This window comes from Aplidium turbinatum, chromosome 4 (assembly GCF_918807975.1).
Source record: "Aplidium turbinatum chromosome 4, kaAplTurb1.1, whole genome shotgun sequence".
NCBI classification, from domain to species: Eukaryota; Metazoa; Chordata; class Ascidiacea; order Aplousobranchia; family Polyclinidae; genus Aplidium; species Aplidium turbinatum.
Window position 1 is genome coordinate 4,904,878 of NC_137475.1, and position 11,272 is coordinate 4,916,149.

The 11,272-nt window shown below is 37.2% G+C and overlaps 1 protein-coding gene across 1 annotated transcript; it reads left to right on the forward strand.

Annotated features, from left to right (window-relative positions):
- The first annotated feature begins 297 nt into the window (after window positions 1–297).
- On the forward strand, window positions 298–10,965 carry LOC145768754 (geranylgeranyl transferase type-2 subunit alpha-like). Its single transcript, XM_082580337.1, has 14 exons — window positions 298–453; window positions 2,085–2,195; window positions 2,524–2,648; window positions 3,802–3,900; window positions 4,221–4,309; window positions 5,026–5,223; window positions 5,613–5,696; window positions 7,294–7,376; window positions 7,466–7,561; window positions 8,130–8,364; window positions 8,699–8,901; window positions 9,152–9,265; window positions 10,023–10,110; window positions 10,603–10,965. Exons 1-14 carry the CDS (start codon window positions 451–453, stop codon window positions 10,749–10,751), a joined length of 1,677 nt encoding a protein of 558 aa, XP_082436463.1. The 5' UTR covers window positions 298–450; the 3' UTR covers window positions 10,752–10,965.
- The last annotated feature ends 307 nt before the right edge of the window (window positions 10,966–11,272 follow it).

Sequence of the window (11,272 nt, forward strand, 5' to 3'; positions counted from 1 at the left end):
TTAGCATCAGACATAATCAGAATAATATAATTCGGAAAAACTTTAGAATTACTTTTTTATCTTCTCAAAAATGAGGAAGATCAATAAGTGACTCAATTTCGTTGTAATTTGAATGTAATACGCATGCTAAAAGTATCATTGCAAAACAACATCATGTTGGCATATCTAAATTCTATGTGTAAATTTTAAAAATGTAGTACTTGGTGGCATCTGGTAAAATCAAATGAGATCTTTTATTACACATTGAAGAATCTGGCAACACTTACAACAGTCAGTTACGTCACAGTTTGTTATGACTTGTGTTGTGAGATGGAAATCGAGCACTGATAGCAGACTGTCAAGAACTTGTAGAGAATGCTTTATGATGAGGTTCACAACAACTGACGCCTGAAAAGACTCACTGAACTAACTTTTTTGTACTGTAGTCCTGTGTCAACAAACGACTTAGTCATGGTGAGTTCGCTTTAGTTAATTAACTTGATTGATTGTCGTTTTTAGCACTAGTTGCAACGTTCATCTGATGAAAGGAGAAGCAACGACAAACAAGTTGTTTGATTGAATCTTTATCCTCAGATTAGGAAAGTTTCTTTGAGAGCTTAATCCTGGCAGTTTTGCATACTTGTAGAGGCTTTACTTAGCATTCTATTACCGGCAGGGCTGCGGAGCCGTTATAAAACAGATCTGGCTCCAGCTTCAAAGCTGTTGTTTTGCACCAGTGGCTCCGGAGCTGTCAGGTTGGAGCTTGTAAGTTTTAAGTCGCTCATGATTTCATTTCTTCTCTTCTCTATTTTTTTTTTTTGAAACATGACATATCTCTTGCTTGACATTGCTGACCGTCAGAACGTAATCTATCGCTCTCGTTTTTAATGATTTATGCCACCCTTCCATTCATTACAAGTTCAAAGTAATGCTGTGTTCTAAACTTATGTTTGCAAGTCGGTACAATAGATTTCAAGGCAAGCAGCATTAATGCTGTGTTTTAAACTTATGTTTGCAAGTCAGTAGCAGCCATCACCACTATCACTGATGGTCGGCAACATCTCTCCTGTATTTCTCTCTCATACAAAAAATGAAAAAGAGAGGAAAAAACAAAATTGCAAGCGGCGTAAAACCTACAAGCCCCGTCAGGTTTTATACCATTGGCTCCAGTTCCGGAGCTGTCGGACTGCATGTGTGGCTTCATCGGGGTAGTGGCTTTGGAAAGTAACTAAAGACATGTGTTCAAAATAAACACATTTTTTTAAATTAAATACAATTGCATATGATTTTTGCCACATAGTTCATTTACTGTAGCTAGATTTTGTTTTGGTGTCGATATAGCCTACTAGTCTTGTTTGGCGAAATAACTGATCCTATATGCACTGCATTTTTACTGAAAACGAGTAGGTTTGATGGCTATCATCAATTCGCTATCAAAATACTTTCATCAATGTTGATTTTTAGCATTTTTGTTTAGCCATTTTTTCCTTTTATTGGTGCCAAGTTTCTGGTGCATGCATTGCATAACCTTACGTTCACAAAAAGATGTGATTGAACATGTCACATCATCCTTGAATGATGTGAGATGATTATTGATTATAGCCTCAGAGGATGTGGTATTGTGGTAACTTTTGCCTTTGTCTTAATTTTAAAGTGCCTAGCCCTAGACAGTGTCTATCATCAGTCACCCGTTTGGGCATACCCAGACATTAGTAACATAGTCTTTGTCCGCATCCCTATACTTCATCAAATTCAACACTTTCCATTTCTACAATTAAGTGTTCTGGTCTAATGTGTGACGAAAGATGTCTGCCTGTTGTAATCTTTGTTTTCTGATTGTATCATTGGCAAGTGATAGGTCACCGCATGTCAATGGTGAAGTACCGGTACTGCTTCCAGCTAATGGTAAGTGCCCTTTTTGGAAATCTGTGTGGCAATCATAAAACAATCCTCTTTTTTTTTTGTTAGGATCTATCTTTCACCCAGATCTAAGTCAACACCCTGTCAACTGTTGCTTCAATGAATCGATGGGCTAATCAGCAACCACTCTGAACAGAGATAACGTTAACCTTTGCCAATATTAAAAGCATTTTGTTGCTTTTTAGCATGGTCGCGTTAAAGTTAAGACGACGGAACAGCAGCGAGAAGAAAAAAGGAAAGAGAGACAAAAGAAACTGAAATTATTTCAGCGGGCAAATGCAGCTGCTTTTAAAAAAGTTGGTTATGGATTTTTTAATGATAATTTAAGCACAAGGCAATATTTCTCATTGCTTTGATATAGTGTGCACTATGCAGTGTACATGTATGCCAAGCAATCAAAGCAAAAAAAATACTTAGTTTTATTGAAATCTGCTACAGTTTATTTGTCAGTTTTATTAGTGCGCATATGCACATTTATTTTTAGGTTTTTTTATACAGTACGTTTAAAAAACTTAAACAGAATTTTTTTTAATAAGTACAGTATTAATTATATGCAAATAGAAAACATTGTGTTTAATATTGATACTATTCAAGTAATAATGCTGTTAATTGGTGCACCCTTAGGTAACGGCTGGTGATTATGATGTGGAAGGCATGGATATTTCTAAAGGAATATTGGCAGCCAATTGTGATTACACAACAATGTGGAATTATAGGAAGAATGCTTTCATTCACTTCAAAGATACCAAGTGAGGTTTAAGCAATCTGTGCAAATATTTTTTATCTTATCAGACATATGACTGCAAAACTTGCTTTTTTTACTTCATTTTAACATTGCTAGACGTTGAAACAATGTAAAAATTGCTGATTTTGCAAGATAGGTTGTAGCATTTTCATATGCGTCATCATCAGCTGTGTAACATTTCAGCACTGTAACATTTCGCAATGAAATTTTGAAGCATTGTATGGCAGTGATGTACGCGCATACAAAAAATATTGACGCCGTCAGCGTAAACGCAACGTTCGAAAAACCATACGCCGTATGCGTCAACGCAACTTGTAAAAAAAGTTGTCAGCGTCAGCGCATACACTAGCGTAAACTCATTTTGTTTGCTAGGTGCCCAACATTCACACAGTATAAACCACTCGAAACAAACAAGTTTTATTTTGAATTTCCACGAAGAAGCACAGGCATCTGAAAGTGTTCATTTGACAATTTTCTGCGTTTTGGTTTCAATATGTCTTTGCCCATTGAAAACGTTCTTTCAACTTATTCAAAATTTGGAAAGTATGATAAAAAAAATGCAAACAACAGTTAAGACATTAAAAAGTATGTGTTGACGCTATGCGCTAAAAAACCGCGAAAACTTTACGGCGTAGCCACAAGCGACAACTATACGAAAAAAATTTGGCCTCAAGCGTTAGCGTAAACAAAAAGTCTACGCCGCAAGTCTATGGCGTAGAATTTGCAGCGTATACGTACATCTCTGCTGTTTTGGGCATAGCTGTAGAATAAGGTGAAGTGAAATTTTTTTTTTGGAAATTGAAAAATCAGTACTGTAGTTTTCAAGTCCTGACAAATATGCCAAAACCACCAGAAAAAAATGAATTTTGGGGGTTGCCATCATTTTCCTGCCGGCATCCAGCCACTAATTGTCTCAGGTACCCCAAAACATGAAAATCTTCATAACTTTTGAACCGTACATGCTAGGAACCTGGTTTTGGGTTTAAAACTAAGCGGAATTGCCATGTTCCTGTTTAACTTCTAAGAACTTTTTGTTGTATTTTTACAAATAATGAAGTTATTGAATAAAAACTGAAGAAAAAAAACTGAAAGCTCTAAATACAGTGTACTAGAGCGTTCAGTGTTGAATTTCCACTCATCACGGCTAAACTTCTCAGATCAAACGAGGAGATCAATGCGTTATTGAAAACTGAGTTGACGTTCATTGAATCCTGTTTGAGAAATAATCCAAAATCTTATGGATCGTGGCATCAAAGGTAAACTGTTCAAAGTTTTAGTTGAGTTGAAAGTTGCTCAAGTTGTCATCGCCTGTCAAGCCTATAACTTATGAAACACATAATTAAGCCCAAAAGAATGACAATTTAATGTCAAAGTTGTTTTTTGCCTAGTCAAATATATGCTGAAGAAGTTGTATTGTTTAATGTTGATCATTTTTTTATAGAAATTTAACCCTATTTATGTCAGTCGAAATCTTTGACGGGATAGTCATGTGCGTTCAATTCATGATTACATAACGAGTAATATTTCAATGACTGATTAAGTGATTAATGATTGTTTCTTAATCATTATGATTCAGATGCTTTGTGATGTTGATGATGAAAGAGCCTGACTGGGACAAAGAACTCCACCTTTGCGATTTGTTTCTTCAATTTGATGATCGTAATTGTAAGTACATTTCTATTGTTTGTGAATGTACTTTAGCTGACGAAACTATACGTTTTACACATTTGAACATAGCATGCAGATGTTCAGATCTGCCATCTGCATTTTTGACTGGTGAAGGCCCTAGTATTACGTCTGTTCGACATCGCTCAATGTCACACACCTGTGTCTTAAGACACTTAATGACATTCATGAAAATGGGCACAAACCTTGCCTTCCAGTCCACTTGACCTAAGTTTTGAATCCTTGGGCGTAAGCCTCCTGGATGACAAAAAATATTCAAGCTTTAGCAATGTGACGTCAAGAAACACCTTACAGCTTCTTAAACGGAAATTACTTGCTAAAGGTTCATGTAGTGAATTGTAGTACTTCCAAAGCCACGGTTTACTCAAAGTGGCACGCATGTTTTGCTTGTAACAACTTTTGTATTAGTGAAAAACTGTGTATCTTGAATTTTTCTTATTATACTCTTGCTCTCTGTGAAACAATTGACCAATCAGGGGATATTAACCTTTTCATTCCCATTGATCGCTTACTATTTTCACGCCAACCATCAATCTCAGTCCGTTGAGCACATGTTGTATGCTCCAGCTTCATCCACTTAACCTCTGGCGAAAGGGGTATAATGCTTTGGTTTTTGTTGGGACTCCAACGGAGAAATTTCCTTTATTTTTAGAAAATTTTCTACATCGAAGTTCATCCTGATATTTTATTTTCAGTTCACTGCTGGGATTACAGAAGGTTTGTTGTGAAGAACTCGAATACCTCCCCGGAGAAGGAAGTGGCGTTCACGAACACTTTGATAGAGAATAACTTTTCAAACTACTCTTCCTGGCATTACAGAAGTAAGCTTCTCCCAAAGATACACCCGGATGCCAGCGACAACAGCAGAATTGTTGAAGAAAAGTTACTTGAAGGCAAGTATTGGAAACGACTGTTAAATGTTGTTTGTATTCTGGTTTCGATATAATCTTTGTCACAACAAGATGTAGCTTTAAAGTAGCGTTGCTGATTTGAGAACCAAGTTTTTACTTTTAAATTTGTAATTTTAAAGTTTCGCTATTTTTTTACTTAGTATATTTCTTTTAAGTATTACCAAAACAACGTGGATGATGTAAATCCCTAGACCCAGTAGTAGCACTGTTATTTTAAGTTGGATGGATTTAGGTTCGATACCTTGCCAGCAACATATCAAAAATATTCTGAAAATGGAACTAAAATTCCACTTTTGCTTGGCACTGAGAACAGTTGTATAGAACCAACTTCTGCATTCTCTATTTGTCACTCCCACAATCTTTTCTCACAGAGTTGGACTTGGTACAAAACGCATTCTTCACCGATCCAAACGACCAAAGTGCCTGGTTCTATCATCGCTGGTTGCTTGGGAGAGGTACGGCTAAACTGCACTGTAGAAGTCATAGTTTGATTTTTTTCCTTGTAACAAGAAAAAAGCTTTCATTGTCGAATAGGCACCGGTAGTGCAATACAGAGCACAATACAAAATCTATGTGTGAGTTCCATTTCACGGCTAAGAAACCTGTGCCACGGTCGAGTATTTAAGTGTCATTGAAAGCTTGATTCTAGTACCAAAAGTTGTCTTTGAAGATATGTTGGTATTTTCGTGGTGACCTTATATGCTCTGTTTCCAGCGTCACCCATAACTTGATTGTTTAATCTCGTTTTAACAATTTTGATTTCTTATCGCCGTAAAATGTAATGACCTAGTTTAGAAAGCATTTTCATTTTTCCTCACCTTATGAGCTATGCTATACAGTAGGGTGTTTCATATTTTCACCATTTTCGATTTTCATAAAGCCTAGGGTCTGATGTAGAGGAATTTTGGGTGAAAACTCGACACCCGAAATTTTATCTGATTGTGACGTCATTAATATGTGGGCGCGCCCCTTGAAGTTTCAAATACCATTATTTCACGTTTTTCAAAAACTAATTATGGTAGAGTGACAAAGTTGGTGTTAAAATGCGCAGAAGACACAGTTTCCTATGGTCGCTTCGAAGAGTCGAAAGACGTATCGAAAGCAGAAAAAAAGTTATTAAAAAAAAAACAGTTAATTTTAATTTTTGGATGATAAGTTTTAGTGTAGTTTCAAACATGCTTCGGTATTTTTCCATTACGAAACCATATTAGTCTAGAACGTAACGTAATATTTGATGGCCAACTTGATGGCTATTTGATGGCCAACAAGGTCAGTCACAGTCGAGATATGATAAAAAGGGAACATCGCCCCCAAAATTGCCGTTCCATCTCAAGACGAAGAACTTGCACTTTTGTCCTGAAATCGTGTGTGTAGAAAAATGCAGATTCATCTCTGATGGCCAATAAATTAGGAAACTGGGATTCAACACCGAAGTGTCGACTGGATTTTTCAGACAATAACAATAAAGAAGATATAAACAACACTGATAAAGTTTAAGCTACTAGTATACGGGAAAGCTGTAAACACGTGGGGCACGGCCCTTAAAGTTTCAAATACTCCAATTTTCACTTATTTCGAAAACCACTTATCGTAGGGTGACAAAATTGGTGTCGAAATGCGCAGAAGAGATTGTTTCCAATGACTGGTTCTGGTTGTCAAAAGATGTGTCAGCAGTAGAATAAAAGTTATTTAAAAAAATAGTTTTTAACCAATTTGCAGTTTATTTCAACAACTTTGCAAGGTGTGATCACATCATTTTTCATGTTATTTAGATTAATTTACAATAAACAGTAAAACACACAGAAAACCAGGTAGGCTAACGAATTTTAATAATTGCTTAAAAATCAATCAATTCCCAGAGTATCAATATTGCATACAATTCATGCAAACGCATATCAGAGCGATTCATCTCTGTCGAGTTAGCACTAATTTTGTCTTATTTACAACTTATCCAACGATGCACACACTGTCCCCAAGTATGCAAGTATGAGGCTCACAAATGAATCCTTGATATAATGCTGAATATGTGACCTGTTTATATTTTGTTCACAGGAGAAACTAAGCAAGGTATACTATCTCTTCGGGTGTTCAAGGATCCTTTAATCGTCATCTGCACGTTGAGAAAGCCGGTTAAGGTGGGTAGATTTATTGTTAAAGAAAATTAACGTCGCTTTTGACCTTCTTAAAATCCCAATAGCCTCGTCTAATCTCGCCTCTATCTCAGCTTGTCACTATGACGTCAGCAATCGTGACGGTTGATGACGAGATACAGGCGGGAGATTGGAGACCGACGTCGGAAGCTATGTGTTGTCATTCATGGGTAAGTGTTGCCAGTGGCTTAACATCAAAATCAGTCCTATTTTCATTGATTAGATGTTTGTAGACGTTCACAAATAGAACCAGACAATGCTGAATCAATGCAAAAAATGACCGATTTACTAGTTATATACCGTGGAGGCGCATTAGCGAATGCCAAGCTCATAGTAAAAGCTTTGTAAAGGAAAGTAGTTTTGATAAAAATTATTGTTACCGTGTTTTTATTTTCATGGTGACTTAATCACGATTTGTTAAGTTGTAGTGTTGCGGTGTAAAATGTTTCAAGGAGCATCATTTTTAATTGGAATCACCACATTTTTTATACTTGTTTATTTTATGGAGGACACTTTAGTCTCACAAAGAGAAAAAAATTGTAGACACATTTTATGCTGGGCAGAAGGAGCATTATTCTGAATGTTGTAGTAAGGGAACTTACATCAAGTAACCCACATCAAGTGGGAACAGTAGCACGCAAACGTGCCCTGGAAAATGTTTTTTTTTGGTTTTCAAACTTTTGACAAATTTTTTGGGTATAAATTTTAACCTTAATGTGTCCATTCAATATTTCATAGATTTTTAAGCCCAGCACCCGCCGCATTCCAGACTATACCTCTCCACGCGTGACGTGTACTTTTGATGACGTCACAGTAGCCTGTCGGGTGGGTCCGATGGACAAGACCGAAATACTCGCAGCCGAAATTGGATGGAGCAGTTTTGGCGAATGTGCCTCCGACGCTAAACGCGCGCTGCTTCAAGACCAACTGACGTCATGCGAGGAACTGAATGAACTGGAGCCTGGGAACAAATGTAACTGTTCATTGAAAACTAGTTTTATCTTTACTTGTAATTTCGGCTCATGTCTGGTTGTTGAAGATTTCTATTAAGTCGACGGGAACACAGAAAACCCAACCTTTGTGTTCACCTTCAGGCATGTCATTGAAGACGACGTGGTTTTGCTCCGACGCCTAAACGGGATCTTGAACCGCTCCTCTAACTTGTTTGACCGAATTATCTCAACGTTGCTTAAATAGAGCCTGATCTGTTTATGGATGAAACATACGAACGTATAAGTAATAAAGTATAAAACATCAAGCAGAAACGTATCTACATCAAATAACAAACTATCTCTGTTGCTTTCCAGGGGTGGTGCTAACTATGGTGTTATTAATGAGGGCGATAGACCCCTCTCACTACCTTCCCAGCATGAAGGAGAACCTGGCATCACTGTGCTCCATAGATGAGAAGAGAACTTCGTACTACCAGGACCTGATGAGCCGTTATCAAGTTGAAAGTGTCTTGGCAAATGCTGATCTAATGGCAGACAATATAAACCTCAGTACAAAGGTATTTGCAAGATCTTAGTGTTGATTGTGAGTTGAAGAAATGTTTATTGAAGTCCAGTTTTCAATCGACTGACGTGTTATCTTAATTTTTTTTATAGTTCAATAAATTATTTTAACATACTCTAAAGAGGCGTTTGCAAAATGTCAATATTTATATACAAAAATATTGCATTGCTGATTTAATTGCTTCACAGTAAATGGATGCGTTGTTTCAAAAACTTGCGAAATAAACTTGATAATTTATTTCACAGGGCCTGACTAGATTCTGCCACGGCGAACACCTTGCTCATATTACCCAACTTGATATATCCGGTAATCAGTTGCTATCTCTCGGGCAAACCTTCGGGTTGTTGGTTTCACTGAAGGTAACTAATATAGTTCTGTAGGCAATGGGTTGGCGCAGCGCTTTTCGCTTTCCAATCATACAATCCGGGTTCGACTCACGGCTTTAGTACGAGAACCCTATCTTCTCATCCCCCGATACTTGGGTTCAGGTATGGGACTCACCTTTACAATCATAGACCAGGTGAAGCTCAAAAATGTCTATGCTTATCGCTGAAAGTACTACAAAACATATCGGTCATGTCTTCAATTTCAACTTTCGCAGATAGCACAAAACACTTTGTAGAGATATTTTGTGTCTTCAACTCAAATTAATAAAAATGGTCATCGTATGGTCAGGTATGCTTGCGACAGATTCATTTTTTCTATCTTATATTGAAAAGTAGATTATGAAGCCTACTATACCATGCCGTTTTTTTAAATGTGATTTTTTTCAACGTTCATCCATGCTTTGGATTCCCGCGCCGTTCTGCTCAAACATATGGCTGTGTATTGTGTACTACTGTACTGTTATGCTACTTATTCAAGATTCCTGTAACCAGGTTTAGCCTAATCACAGCAGTATTTTTTTTTAAATGCATGGAGAATCAGCAGAGCCTTATTTATGGCATATGCGTTTCGCTCTACTGCGAAATTAGTGTCTAAAAAGCAATCTTATTCAAAACTAATCACAGCAGTGTCGCTAGAGATACAAGGACCCGCTGGGAAGTAACTGATCAAATTTTTTACTTGTATTAAACCAAGAATTAAACTTAGACAACTAACTGCTGTTCGTTGTAGGTTTTAGACGCTAGCAAGAATAGGATCAACAATATAAATGGAGTGAAGACCCTCAAAAACTTAATTGTGTTGGATCTACGTTCCAATGGTATGTATGAGTTGTTTTCTTCGTATTGAGAAATCAGTTTTTTACCCACATTTACTGGAAATTTTCTTGAATTATGATGTGACCTTCTTGTGCGTGTAAGCCAGAGATTCATAGATGACGGGATGACCTACTAAGCTGCGGTATCTGGCAAATGAAGGGTAAAGTACCGCCACTTATTTATTTTTTGAAAAAATTTGACCTTTTTAAAGCAGTAGTCAGCCAAAGCGTGTTTGAAACAAACCAGAAGTTTACAGTTGCACAAAAGTGCTTAATACTACCACTGTAACGTCAACAAATTTCAAAAAATACCTGGCAGTACTTTACCTTCCACTTGTCAGATAACGTAACCCAGTCGGTAATTTCGTAACTATGAATCTATTAGAATAAAGTTGCATGTGGTTGGCTTAATTTGCATTCATTCTAACGTTTTGTTCACTGGGCTCTTAACAGGCGACTCTATTACTCACAATTGACTGACCAGTTAATCTACAGACATATCCAATGTGGACGCGATCTATTGTCTTCGCGAATGCAAAGAGCTGCAGATGCTGCATCTCACGGACAATCCCCTCAAATGTTTACCGTTGGACGACGTGACATCACACTTCATATTCGATGTCGACTTACAGCTACAGGATTGATGTTTATTGCAATCAAATATTATGTATCGTGTTTCTGTGAAGCATGCACTCCACTGTTTACAAAATACCAATGATGAACATAATCGAGGTGTCTGTCTGTGCCCTCGAGATCAGCAGCTGTACCTCGCACAGCCACGAGAAGAGAATATGGCGAGTGCCACACGTAGTTCCGACAATAGAAAAAATTGTTTGTGCAAATAAAACAAGTTGTCACAACTGGTGCAGGCGCAAAACGCAATCCACAGACACGAATTTATTTGCAAAACCATCCTGAAACGATTAACGCAAGGCAGCGCTTTAAACATTGCACGATTACGCTTAAATAACGAAATTTATTTGGCATATTCCACAGTTCATCGAAGAATAACTAAAGACGGTGCGAAAGCAATTTTTGGAGGTGAAGTGTCACTCCAGCTTTAAAATAACAGTGGTGAAAAAAATTCCCACAGCAAAATCCATCATTTTTACGTTGAATCAACGTCTGCAGACGTTAAAACAATGTAAACATGACGGATTTTGCT

Coding starts and splice junctions, on each gene's coding strand:
- LOC145768754 (XM_082580337.1), top strand. Junction 5,224..5,612: donor TGAAGAAAAGTTACTTGAAG/GCAAGTATTGGA, acceptor CTTTTCTCACAG/AGTTGGACTTGGTACAAAAC. Junction 9,266..10,022: donor GGTTGTTGGTTTCACTGAAG/GTAACTAATATA, acceptor TGTTCGTTGTAG/GTTTTAGACGCTAGCAAGAA.